Source organism: Odontesthes bonariensis, chromosome 1 (assembly GCF_027942865.1).
Source record: "Odontesthes bonariensis isolate fOdoBon6 chromosome 1, fOdoBon6.hap1, whole genome shotgun sequence".
Lineage (NCBI taxonomy): Eukaryota > Metazoa > Chordata > Actinopteri > Atheriniformes > Atherinopsidae > Odontesthes > Odontesthes bonariensis.
This window is the reverse complement of record NC_134506.1, coordinates 28,646,577-28,661,268: the sequence shown is the minus strand read 5'-3', so window position 1 is coordinate 28,661,268 and position 14,692 is coordinate 28,646,577. Positions and strand designations below refer to the sequence as shown.

General features: G+C 39.2%; 1 protein-coding gene across 6 annotated transcripts in view; it reads right to left on the bottom strand.

The window, feature by feature from the left end:
- The window catches only part of esrrga (estrogen-related receptor gamma a), a 160,407-nt gene extending 145,927 nt beyond the window's left edge, over positions 1 to 14,480 (bottom strand). For 4 of the 6 annotated variants that reach the window (XM_075463047.1, XM_075463085.1, XM_075463057.1 and 1 more), the window contains exon 1: positions 11,388 to 11,441. Coding sequence is in view for 2 of the 6 variants with exons in the window: in XM_075463065.1 (XP_075319180.1) it covers positions 11,388 to 11,425 (38 nt within the window). In the remaining 4 variants the exon portion in view is untranslated. Of the gene's footprint in view, positions 1 to 11,387; positions 11,442 to 11,633; positions 11,691 to 14,176 lie in introns of those variants that run through there. The other 2 variants (XM_075463065.1, XM_075463075.1) reach the window with 2 other exon arrangements.
- Between the last annotated feature and the right edge of the window lie 212 nt (positions 14,481 to 14,692).

The window sequence follows — 14,692 nt, the reverse complement described above, 5'->3', positions numbered from 1 at the left end:
GCGGGATTTTCCATCCTATCAGGAACTCAAAAAATTGTCACATCATAATGTTTTGGCCTTTCTTGTGATCCAATTACTTCCCACTATGGACAAATCGTTGAGTGAGCTGCACCTGCAGATCTCTAAAATGTATCTGGACCTTTCAATAGTCCCCTTTCAAGTTTAAAGAGGGCGAGTAAAATGATGTAATCTTCTATTTTTCTGCAAATTAGACCAATTTGACAAAGTTATGTCAAAGATGTCTAAATAAAGTTGATTCCTTGATACCCTTCCTTAGAGGAGGTAGTTGCCCTTTTTGAACATTTGTCTCAAACTGTCAATGTCTGTATATCTGTCTGTGTAAGAGGAAAATCTATGAGGATGAGTCCAGTGTTTTTAAAAACTTGGGCCCCAAGGTGAATGTCCTTTATGTGAAATTTTAAATCTTTGTGTTAGAACTGAATGTTTAGAAACACTGGTGGGTAGTGGTCAGTGATACATTTTATGGCCCACTGACTAGAGTCACACAGACCGTTAACAGTCTGCTGTCCAAAATATACCTCATCTCACTAATAAAGGGGGGCAGGGAAGTGTGAGTACACACACAAACACACTCACATGCAAACAGTCACAAAGACAATAAAACTTTATTTTTTGTGCTAGTTCTTGGTCTTTGCCAGGCTGTGTATTTATTGTAAAACCCTACAAGAGTAATATTGTTATAACAACTAACACTAATTTTGCCTTGACTTCAAACTTTTTCTTAAGGCTGTTTCTAAATGTTTGGCATAGACTTATCATGAGAGAATATGACCTATCACACTATAAATAACCACTCAGCCTCTGTTCACTTTTAGACCTTCCAATGCAGTCCAGCTCCAGTTATTCCTGTCATGCCTTTGAATGAGTGTGATGGAGGAGGTTAAATTTATCTCTTTACCTTTCTGAGGTTGGCTAGACTTGACAATGGCAGTGTGTCCTTATACTCAGCCTCATCATTCATAAGGGGAAAATAGGACTGTGGCCTTTGTCCACCAAACCTTGCATTCCCATAAAATCTGCAGCCATCATGGTTAAAGTGTAAGGCAGATGTGGAAAAACAAAAAAACTTTGTCTTACTGTTTGTTTGATTTAAGCAAATTGTGTCTGTACTTACATGAAATTTTATGTTTATCAACATTGCAACTATTTTCTCAATCTTTGGCACAAAGTGTTGCATATCCTCTATAAGTTTATGGTGGAGAGTTCAATCTTTGCTTTACGGACATCTGTTGGGGCAACAGCATTGACTTCAGTGTCTCAAAGAAAGTGCATGTACTGATAAACGTACTGGCTCTGTGCTAGAGACTATTCTGGAGCCCCTGGAGGTCATTGTGAAAAGAGGAATCTTGCAAAAGCTGCTTAAGGTAATATACAATGCCGCAGACCCTTTACATAGCAGTAATCAAACAACAAAGTGTATTCAGTCAGAAGCCTCTTCAGCTCTGTGTAACTCAGCAGATTATCATGCTGTCAACTAGCACAGGATTTTTGTGTTTCATGCAATGATTCCTTCTTTTTGTGGTCCTCTCAAAGGTGACTCAGCAGGCTATGAATATACTTCTGATCTGAGATTTCCTCTAGACCCATATTTCAATCTTGCTCAAGTCGTATTCTTGTTCTGGTCTTAGTATTGGACATCTGTACGACAGAATGTGATTCAAACAGCTATAAATATGAATGGCCTTTCTGCTCGGCCAACCGGGCGGATTAGCAGCTCTTCCTGCTTTTCCACTGGGCTCAAAACACACTGCAGCACAAGCTCTCTCTCTCTCTGTCTCTGTCTCTCTCTCTTACACTCACACACACTAACTGTAAGCTGCACATAGGTTTACACTGGAGGAAAGTTGCAGAGGGTTACAGTAGCCCAGTTCATCTGAGAATGTCCATAGCTCACAAACAACACCAAAAGAAGAAAAAAAATTATTCTACTTCTCCATTTTTCATTTCCTTTTCCTTAAATTACTAAAAGTGATTACTTAAAGCGTCTCATTCTTAAGTATTCTCTTCTGATTGAGTGGTGACAAAATTTTACAAAGACTCAGTTTGTTGGAAAGTGGTTCAAGGGCCTATTCTACAAAGCAGAATTACTGGCTTAGTGAGGTAATTTAATGGCCATTGACCATTTAATTACCATGCCAACTGATGCTGGAAATCTAACCTGGTATAGTATTTTAATCATAGATTAACACATGTAAAATGATAGCCTGGGCGAAAGCCGACTGTTGACTCTGTCAAACAGTCTGGGAAAACCCAAGAGGAATCCGTTTCCATGGAGGGCGGGACCTTACCCAGCAACTTAAATTCATTGGAGTAACGGAGTTCCCTTAACCAATCATAATGTTTAGAAATGACGTTGGTTATGCGCCGAGGTTCATGCTTACTCTCGCGAGGCTCTAGCTCGCGAATCACGCTTCCCACATCCGCTTTCATTATACCGGTACCATTTGATAAATCAAACTTTTCCCAAAGCCAGTTGGAAGGAGAGCTACGACATCCTTGCCACTAACAAAATTGACGAGGCATTTCTCTTGCTCTCGTTTTGATTGTGTAATGATCTCCAGAGTTGAGACAACTTCATGGATAGCTTCTAGCGTTCTTCCGTCGCCATGTTTATTTCCGCTGCGGTTGAACTACAATTATATGGACTACAATGGACTCCGCGTGTGAGTTCTGCGTCACCACTCGCAACTGTTTGCTGATTGGCAAAACACTGAGCGAACCGAGGTAGGGGGATTTGGCCAGACTATGTGCGGAGCCAAAATCTTTGGGCGGAAGTACGTAGGATGGCGTCGCCAGGCTAGTAAAATGACCCCTTCCAGACCAATCAATTATCTGAATGAAAACATTAAAAAAATAGACATGGACACTAAAAGTATTTCTTCAACTTCTGGTGACATACTGTCAAAACCTGATTGTATAGTATATCACCAGAAGGCAAACACTGACTGCCACAGACTGACTCTGGTTACAAATGTGTATTTCACTAAATTACAGGAGTACAGATCCCAGGACTTGGACTTTTTAAAATTAGTTTTAGAGCTACCCCAATATCTTAATCATTGAAATTCAGACCTGCAATAACAGGTGATAAGGATGGGACTGTTATTCATGTTTCTGTTTTGAGATTATCTTACAAATCAGTGGCCAAGGTCTCATGTATCAATTTGCTTCAGTTTGGCTAAATGAGAGAAAAGAGAAGATCGAAATGTTTAATTCTATTTTACTGACATGAAAATAATAACATCATAAATCTGTACAAACTATAGAGAAACTCTCTCCTTAAGGGCACATTTAAACAGCTACCGATATGGTGATATTGCAAAAATACAAGAAAAACAAGACTGATTGTCAAGTGGTGAAAAAAGAGGTTTTCCTTTCCTAAAATCTGTATGTTAAGATCTTATCACCCTGAGTGCTTTATTTTTTTCCCTCGACAGAGCTACTACTGACAACAGAAGGTGATTTAAAGTTATTAAAACTGAATGGGAATTACTATCATTACATTATTTGTTTCAAGTATCTTGCCTAAGCACTGGTTGTCAGTCAAATCATGTGCTTTTTGTGAAACTCCTCTCATTTTCTTGTTTCTTTCAATCTCTAAATCCAAAGCTCATAAGAGGGGAGATTGATATGCACCCTGCACCATTACCACATAAAAACAGCTGTGCATGTGGTGTTAAAGTTTATGGAAAAATGCCTGATCCTTGTTAGTGTCATAATACTATCTCCTCTAGGTGTGAAATCTAGATACAGAGTAGATGGAAAGGGCATGTGAACAGAAAATCTCCCTCCGAACATTTGAGTATGAGATAATGAAAACATTACAAAAGTTTAAAATAGTATAACTTATAATGACACCGGACTGAAATCAGCTATTCAGACATGTGCTTGACTTTGTTACTTGCATAGTAATCCACATGATTGGTTGGTATCTGGTTTCAATGAAAATGCTACAACAGGGACATGATATTCCTCTCAGGAAAGAAGCTACAAGTGACCATCAGTGCTTTGGATTACCACTTACACACAGCTACACTCGCACCTACTCGTGTACAAACACACCCGGCCAGTTAATTTGGCCAGCGTGACCAAGAGGCATTTAAAGGGGAGTCTGATTGAATTAAGTCAGTCATGTCTTCTTATCCCTGGATTGAAGGTATCAATATATTTGTGTTCACTGGTGTTATTAATAGCACCCAAGAGGCAACCAGACACCAGAGAGGGGGGGCGACAAACAGATCCTTGGGCTATTAATAGAAGGGGATGGAAAAAGTACAACCCAACCTGTAGATGGATGGTCAAAAGCAAGACAGAGGGGAAAAGGGGCAGAGAAAGTCATTCAGTCACTAATATCTTAATAGGATGTTATACAAAATGTTGACTTTTTTATTAGAAGATTAACTATTGCTCTGAACTCATTTTCTTTAAAATTGCTTTTTGATAACACTAAATGGTTTAGGTCATGAAGTTTTTTTTCTCAGCTGTTGCTTGCATTTCAACTTCTTGCAAATCCAAAGTCTTTGGAACTTTGTTGCTTCAATTACTGATTTTATTTGAGTGTGTCTGTTGGGTTTCAGATTCAGATTACGACAGATGGTATGTGCCGAGTAGAGTCACAGCACGGAAACAAGACCAAAAAAAACAAAAAGGATTCAGACAATCAGACTGTAAATCACTGTCACCCCCTTAAAGCCTTACCTTCCTTTTAAGCTTGTCTCATCCTAATAGTCCGTATAAAGTTAGCTAAAGCATAAATAAATAATAAAGATTATGTCAAAGATCATGAGTCTTGATGTGGGGTTGCACTGTATGTGAAATGATATGTTAGTTTAATAGATTTGAGCCTGGCCCTTGCTACCTGTGGAAAATATGAACTGTTTCTCAGAGTAAATGGAAGAAACCGTGAGACCTTTATCAGTTTTAAACAGGCAGACAGCTTAAACAAGGATAGGCTGCATGTACATTTATACAAACACACATACCCCTGAGCAGAAAGGTTTGAAGTTTATTTGTCTCTCTTTTCTAACCACTTCTGTTTTAATCTACTGGCTGGGGGCCTGGCAGAAAGAGGAGGGGTTGTTTCAGATCAGTACCCCCCCCCCCCATTTCATCCCATTACCTTTCGCCATCCTATGACCTCTGACCTGTGCATTTTATACCTGCATTAGATGCATCTAGCATACCTACCGTAACGCTGAGGAGGCAATTGTCAGTTCTCCTGGAAGTGCTCAGTCACAATTGGCCAAGACGCAACAGTCTTTGTCACGGCTCCTTCTAAATGATTGTGTGCTGATAATGACTAGATTAGCATTCAAAACAATTCCTAATTATCTTTCAACAAAAGTGCATATCCTCAGTATGACATCTTGGTTCATCAAAGGTTTAAACAGTATCATCATCAGCTGAAACATTAATGGGAGCACTTTTCATAGCTATTTTTCCACATTACACTGGTTTATGCTGACATGTTCATAATGAGACCTGATGAGAGACCTCATCAGCATATGAAGATGTGAAAACCAAAGCATAAAAAAGTGCAATCTTAATAGAGTACTGAATGGTAAAAAATAAAAGCTTTCAGACAGAAGTGTATTGCATATGTGCTCACTGCTGGCTTCTGCTCACTGTTTGCCATAGACATGGAAGACAAAGCAAGACTTTAATGGCAAGAATTTATGGCAAGATTATTGTATCACTTATATTATAATATCACATATCACTATCCTAAGACAAGCTAGATGGCTGCTAAAATAGACCTGATATGCTCACTTGAATAGCAACCTGCTCACATAAAGAACTTCCCGGAGGTCTGTGTGCTAATTTAAGATTTTGTGATGTAGTTCAGACAATTTAGATGGATAACAATTAAAGCTTCTCTCAGTTTAGCCTTCAGTGACTATCTGGATTGCTGATTTGTTGTGGCTGCACCACTGAAAGTTGAGATTTGACGTCTGCCTACTCTCCTGCAGCAGTGTGGTTAGAAATAATGCATTTCAGAGCTCAGAGGTGATCTTCGAGCCTTGTGTCTGAGAAGGCCGTAACTTGTGACCAAAACAAATGCATTCATTTATCTTAAATAAATCCGGACACTTTTACTGCATGGCAGCAAAGTTTGTGGGATTCACACACACACACTAACACAGGCAGTTGCTACTGGACAAAGGTCAAAGCTGGGCACCCATGATGTTAAACAAAGAGAGAAGTTACTGTAGATGAAAAAAGAACAACATTTAGCTGCTCTGATTTGCTTGATTTAAGCCTTTGAAAATGTGTAATTAATCAATGTTGTAAAGAAGAGCAGGGGTCTTGTATAGGTCAGTGATATGCTGCTATAGTCTTTAAACTAGATTAATCAAGAAGCATCTCAAGACTGCTACCAGAGGGTGATTTTTAACTTCAGACTTTCCTGAGTCAAGTCACATTAACATGTTCTGGTAATGATAATCTATCGTGGTTATGAAAAAGCTTCTCTAATTAAACTGATGCCTCTAAAAACACTGCTTAAAATAATATTTAAATAATCAGAATTTTCTGCTATTACTCTGACAAAATAGATGGTCATGAGACACATGGAAATTTCTGTTTGCACTAATACTGAATAACACCAGGCAATGTCCTATCTTTAGTAATTCCATGAATACAGTGCTGAGGGGCAAAACATGCTGTCCTTCTGCTAATGAAGCTTTCAGCCTTGCACCACAACCACACAATGACAGCTGGCAGGGGAGGGGCAGGAACTACACGCCATGAAATAAGAGGGGGTAAAAATTGATTAGCAATTTTCATTTGCGCTAAGCTAAACAAAAGGAGGCTGCTGCCCTGCTCTGCATATCATCATGGGGTGGGCAGAGGAGGAGGGTGGGTAGTGTTGACGGTGTTGGGCTGGGATGGGAAGTGATCTTTCAGTGCTCAAAGCATCTATTGTTTAGTTAGAGAGGGGGTGGGTGTGTGGGAAGGGAGCTAAACGGGACTGGGAAGGGTAAAAGGAATGGGGAAAAAGCAAGAGCCAGGGGAAGCCAAAGAGATGCTGACAGCACTAGGGGAGGAGAGTGGAAAAAGTGAAAAAGTAGGGGGGAAAGAAGCAGTTGGAGGTAGGAGGAGTGGGGTGAAAGATGGGGTGGAAGTATGTGAACAGGGAATGAAGCGTAGGGACAAAGTAATGGGAGATAAGAAAGAGAGGGTTAAAAGAAAGGGACTCTGGAAGAAATGGAGTAAGACAGGGGGAAGCTGAGGGCTGGGGAGCTGAAGGGATTGATAAATAAAGCATAAAGGAGAAAGGTAATGGGGTTGGGAATGCCTGGCAGGGCAGAGGGAGGAGAGTGTTGTCCAGGAGTTCATGACCAATTCTGAAAATTAAAACTGGACAGAGTCACAGTGTTCTTTGAAAAACAAAAGCAACGTGTCAGAAGGAGGAAAAAAATGACACCCCCATCACTTTTTAAGTTATTAAAGCCACTGAATGTATTGACTATAGAGCCTCTGACAATAGAGAAACTTACCAACCCTCAGGGATAAACTGCGTTGATAAACTGGTCTGCAGTGCAGTGGCCATGCTATGTTGTTGTATGAGTAGTTTTCTTGAGGGTTTTTTTGGCATGACCAGGATGCCTGATGGCTTATTGACAGTGGCACCAGTACACCTCTCTCTCGATCACTCACTCTCTCTCTCTCACACACACACACACACACACACACACACACACTTTGCACGCATACACTCACACCGTAATAAATGCAAAATAGGTGAGAAAAATAGCAGCTGGTGAGAGAATGAGAGGGAGAAAAAAAAAATCAACAACTTTTAACCAAAACACTGTACACAACTCTAAATTTAATTTTCTGCAAGATTAAACACAGTAATGACTAGCTTTATAAAAACCCATAACTAATGGCTTCCAATGAGCCAATCTATAGGCATTGATCTGCTCAGTATCTCATAGACTTACAGCACAGAGCCTATAAATGAAGGAGGGGAACTTCTAGAACAAGAGGTTGAAGAGGAGAGAAGAGGAAAAGGGAGGATAAGGATAGAAAAGGAAGGTTTAGAGAGAAATAAGGAAAGTGTGACAAAAGATAAAGCAAACAGAATAAAAGAGGCACATTTTTTCTGTCAAAAAAGAGATACCTCCGGGCTGACATTTTCACCTTTTCCAAGAGTGTGCTCTGCTATCTTCCATAAAACATATTAACCTTGTATGTTTGGGAAAAAAAGAGCTAAAAAAAAAAAACACTCAACATTTAAAGGGGAACACCAACAACTCCTCAATAAAGATGTTGCCAATATTGTTTCGTAAAAATACCCCCCCCTCCACCAACACACACACACACACACACACACACACACACACACACACACACTCGCCCACATAGACTTCTTGACATTAATCTTTCCATTCTGATTTGATTGGATCGGTTTTAAATAGCTGGATATGGCTTCCAGTGCTGAGCATATGAACACTTTTAAAAAAAAAAAATTCTCCTCGTTGTTCCTAATTATGGATTTGACACGTTGTTTTAAGATGGGTTCTTATATAATAGAATGAAGTGTACATAATAACACTAACTTTGCACAACACTGCTCAAACCATTACATTATATTACTGTTCATGAAAATTCTAAGGACAGTTATATATATTTAGGAGCTGCCCTAATACTGCAATGACAACAATATCTTGTCTGTGTAAAAAGAAGAAAGACAAAGCTAAAGATGGGCTCTTCTTCTTAGTTCAAACTATGTGCCACAGAAAAAATATTGCATTCTTAGAGGTTTTTAGGACAATTAGCTATCTAGTGGTTTTCCACATTGCTAATCCTACACTTGACAGCTTTTTAGTGGCTCACTGACTAAGAACTAAAGGTGGCGGCATGTGAGAAGGAGGAGGATGGAGTGATATAAAACAATCCTCTGCTGAAAATGCACCGAAGCTTAAATCCAGAGAGGGCTGCTTGCGTTAATCCCCATGGATTAAGCTTCTAAATACTTCTATTCAAGCCAATTAATTCATGCATATATCTGTCTTCGGCTCTTTTCATGTCATTTAAGATGATGGAGGGTGACTTCCTGGGAAATCAGGAGGAGGTTGGATATGTATCTACATTAATGCATGCGGGTCTCTCTCTTCAGGACCATGCAGCTATATGTCCTGATGCATGGCGTGCACACACATACATCTACAGGCCACAATGCAGAATTATAGACTGATATTTTAATGGGGAGATGATGGTGGGAGGGTAAGGACTAAGAGGGGCCTCCAAAAGTTGACTGACATATTCTGACAGCTGAATACTAATTATGAGATCAACCTCTGTCTAAATCTACAGGATCTCACTGGGGCTTCTTGCTAGAAGAAGCATAAAAAGGATTAACAGTGAATACAGAGGGCTTATAGAGAGCAGAGACACGCCAGTGGATGAACACGAGAACAAAAGCCTGAGCGGAAGAAGAAACCAAGAATGTGGAAGTGGACTATCAACAACTTCAGGATCTGACATAAAATGTCTAAATGACCAGGGTATAGTAGAAAGAAAAGTAGAAAGAAAACATGAAAAAAGTCTGAAAAACATTACTTTTTTTTTTTATAACATATCAATAGGAATACATAACGGAGGCTTTTAATTTTACTTGTAAAACCGACATGAGAAACAAGAAAAAAATAATAAAACAGCAAATAATTGTGTCTGTTCTAACAACCACTAAAATAGACTCCTGGTATGTTTCTACATGAATTAATTTTCTGTTTACTGTGATGTAACTAATGATTTGGTGTCCCAGTGACATCATCATGGCCTGAAGCGGACTGCAGTCTGTAGTGTTGAAAGGCCTCAAGTCTCTGGTTACTAGTCTGTGTGTGTGCATTTGTGTGTGTGGTAGGCAGAAACCATTGCACAGGGTATTAATAGGAGCCCACATCACCCAGAAAGGCTTCCAGATAAATAGAAGCTCACATCAGGCCTGAAGCTATGATCATCTTACAACATCAAGACAGGTTCATAAAGTTATCTGCATTTCAAAAAGGTAGAAACAGTAGAAAAAAAAAGACTAATTTGCAAAGTAAAGAGACAAAGATTTCAAAGCTATAGCAATCTTGTTGTTTTCCAATTTGATTATACAAAGCTAAAGCAGGTGAAATTTATAATACACTAAATAATGATTGATAAAGTTACTGAAAATGCATGTTGGGAATAATTTTCAAAAAATCTAACCCAGGCTCAAATCTTTAAATGTGCAATAACATAGTTACAAATACGTAAAATCATCAAAGATGAGCTATGAGCTTCCCATTCGTAGATAATACTGCAGCTCGTAGTGATCTCTGCTTTAAGTTTGTTGATCAGTTAACATAGCAGCACCACAAGTGGCTGCAGAATGACCTTGGAAAGTTGCTTCATCGTGAGTGAACCTGTTGGCTGTATTCAGCATCTTTGCTTGCTCTAATTTAATGACTTATCACTGAACTTGGGTGTTAATTGCTCATTGACATTCAACAAATCAACAAGCCCTATCCCAGCCACCATTGGGGCGAGAGACAGTGTACAGGTTGCCAGTCCATCACAGAGGCAAACAACCATGTACGCTGGTAACCTCGAGACTCACCCTTACAGTCGATTAAGAATCACCAGTCAACCTAAAATGCATGTTCTTGGAAAGTGGGAGGAAGCTGAAGCACAAAAGAGAATTCACGTATTCATAGGGAAACATGAAAACTCTACACAGGAAGTTAGTGTAGATTCTCAGTCATCTAGGTCATTATAATCCTTAAAACAAGAAGAAGTATGGTTGCCCTCACTGAAGCTCTTAGGATCCACACAGGAAGGCCCCAGCTGAGATTTGAACAGGAACACTGTGCAGCCCAAGACTAAGCTCAATACCAGCAGATCATAATTAATATCACAGAAGAAGTATACTCAAAGATTGCAGTCCTTTGCCAAGTGTGATTCCGTGATCTGAATACATACAAAAGTTTAGTGTGTTTTTCCCTTGCCAATTTGGTGTGGCAGGTTTTGATTTATCATGTTGATAGAGAGCCCTGTGATAGACTGGCGACCTGTCCAGGGTGCACCCTTACTCTTGCCCAATGGAAAATGGATTGATGCATATTGATAGATAAATAACCATATAAACAAACTGAAAAAAGATTGGATTTCTAAAGACTCTTGATTGTTATTCCCTCTTTAATCTGTGTCATATTTCATAAAATTGAGACTTTATAGTATTAAAAAAAACTGGGTGAAAAAGTAATAAAAGAAAAAAAATAACAACACATTTCCCACTATGTGTCAGCTGATCTAACAGTTTGTTGCGGAATTTCGCTGCTCTGTCAGAAAACCAGTTTACAACTATGAGTCGGTAGCTCTGCTCCTCTTACCTGGTATTCTTCTTTTCAGTAACCGCTGTAAGGGGCATTCAGTCCTCAGATACTGTAATCAAATAGAACAAAGATAATATAAAATTATTGTTGTGGGGAGACTCTTGAGTCAGACAAGATACAGCAACAAGTTAACATAAAAATTGAACACAAATGGAAAAGTCATATCATAGACCTGGCCAACAGTATTTCACAATATTTACAGAACATTTACAGAATGCTGCTATGAATGTAAAAAAATCATACATTCTACTCCATTCCACAGATTGCATCTGTCTTACTCTAAGTCGTCATCTGTGTCCCCTTATCCCACTATACACTTGTCTTTTCACAGTCACTCTACTTTATTTCACTCTGATCTGACATCAGTCGCTCTGATTGGCTGACCTAACCCATACGCTGACCAGTGACATGCTTTAATTATTGAGCGGCTGACCTCAATTGGTCAGCTGGAACAGCCTAAAACACATTGCACCATGCAGAAACACACTGCATGCCCACACTGGCACACACATTTGACCACCATGCTCATACACTCACAATCTCGGTACATTCTGCACACTTACACGCTCACCCTGGGGACTGTTTCTAAAGTCTAAATTTATACAGTGGACTCCATTAAATCTGCCTGTTACCCCTCTCAGTTCATTCATGCAAAGAGAGTATTAGTTATCATAAGAAGCATATTGTAAAAACATGAATTTGTACTATGGATTGGGTTACTAGATACAGCAATTTGCAGAAAAATGTGACAAAACATTTCAGTTGACACGCAACAAAAATTTCTGAATATACTTTCAAACCTCTACATACATGTAATACATACATGTGATAACTGCCAGAACAGGTGAAAGAGAACAGAAAAAATGATTTAATAATATCTCCTTTACATTTTTACAACACAAGTTAGAAAGGGAAACTGTTAAACAGTGTTCAAAACAATGTTAATAGATCCAATTTTTTTATTTTGGTGTAAAATTCCGTTAGCTATTTCAGATAAATACAAAGATGAGATTTTCATGTTACCTATGATAATTTTCCATATTTACAATGTTTATTTATTTTTTCTTTGACTCATTTTCCTAATGATAGCTCACTATGTGCAGTCCATGATTTAAAATGTAAGGTTTATCAGGCATAACATTACTCACATTGTTATCCAAATTAATTTGATAATACCTTACATGTACAGCCCTGCAGGAGTTTCCTTTCTTGGTACAAAATCGGGAAATATGGTTTATGATACAACAAAATTGGAAATTAATTAATTGAATCCAGTTTTATGCTTTTCATGTCAGTGTGCCAAGAATGAGAAATGATTTTTATAAAGATATTTTGGTATGCTATATTTGTACTTAGTGTGCAAAAATTTGATATCCAAATATATCTTAGAGAGAATGATCAGTGGTCACACTTATCCTCCTACAAATGATCAAACACAGAGGATACCAGATATATGACACCTAATACATCAAGCAACCAGGGCATTTATAGATGAGGATAGTTTCCTACTTAGATTATTGGAAAATTTCCCTCTGGTTCCAATTCATGGTAATTGTGAGAGGCAAGCATGTCTTACTTACAGCATCAACAAACCTCAAGATATCAAATGTTTAGCTCTGAATGATGTTGAAAGGATATATAAAATGGCACATGGTTTCAGCAGTGACATTCATCTCAAGAGCGCCTTCAGAAACATGACTGACATGTTGACTCTCACTATACTTTGATGAGTGTAACCTAACTGGACTCTGTGGCATGCTGTGTGGCTTGTGGCCTATGATTAGTTGCAAATAGTTCAATGGGTCACACCACTTGGCTCTGATCCCGAGATCTCACAGGGTTCAGACATAACCGCCCCCCCAAACCACGGGCTCACTTCATGAGAAGAAACCTAGTTTAGCAGGTAAACAGGATTTATTTGTGGCTTAATGAATGATTGATTTGCAACATTCCTACTGTTTTTTACTGTAAAAGAAAATAATACTGCAATAACAGTTTCAAGTTGCAGCGTTAACAACACACCATTTGTTGGGAAGAGTGAGTTGGAAAATTCTGAATTGATAGCGATCCGCTACAGAACTGCTACCGAAGTTAAAGGAATTTAGAGTAGAGGAATAGTTGAATATAGGACTGCAAAGGTCCAACTTGCTGGGCATCAATGGACTCCGCTGCCGGACATTTTGACTAATTTAGTATAAGTTTTTTTTAAGTTTACTCACTATAGATTTTTTTCTGTAGTAACAGGTGGTTCAAACACCACTGCAAGATGCACTTTTGTAAAAATAATGACAATAATATGATAACAACTAAAAGGAAATAGATATACATTTCTTTTACTAACAACCCTGAAAAAAAATAAATAAATAAACTACCTTATCAGATAAATGATCATGCTATGGACACCTACAACCTCTCCTCCAACAAATCCACACATGCTTAAACAAATGCAGTCAAACAGGGCTCTCAGCATAGGGCTTCATGCGTGCATGCACGTGTCTATGAAGTTTGGCACTCTGTTTCTTTGGTCCATACGGCATTTTGTATTTGCCATAATCTCCTGTCAGCAACACTTAGGCAGGCAGACAATAGCAGAGAAGATCGGCAGCCAAACCCCCTTCACTCTGAACTTGGCAGGTCAGTGTGTGAGCAGCAGGTAATACACGTACACACACACACCAACACACACACTTACCCCCCCACACAAACAGTACTGTATATGTACATCCATGAAGCGCACACACACATGGAAAACACACATGTCCCGCTGTGATGTACGTTACTCACACCTTCTTCCAGCTCTCTTCAAAGAGTCGTGCTGCAGTTCTCAAGGACACGGCTCTCTGAGATCCTCTCTCTTTCTCTCTCTCCTCTAACTCGGGCATACTCTCTCTGTCTCTCACATTCTTTCATTTGCTTCTTGGTTGCAGGACGCTGCCACAAGAGATGCAGTTGTGTCAGTGCCTTTCCCTTCTCCTCCTTATTCATTCCTTTTCCCTCTCTCCCCTTCTCTCTCCTCTCCACTCCTCTCTTCGTCTGTAGCTGAGAGGCAGAGCTCACAAGCCATGAAGCAGAGCTTCTCTCTTTTTTTCAAGTGTCGGGTAGTACGAGAATGAGGAAGCGAGGTAGAGGAAGGGAGGGAGACAGAGGAGGAAGGAGTGCTGAGCGAACTGACCAAACTGATGTGCCACTTTGGGACACCAGCATTCAGGAAAACAGTCAATTCGGAGTCCTGCTGTAGTAAAAAAATAAGATGCTTTACTGTACAGCAGCAGAGGCAGTGGAAGCACTGAAAATGATTTAAC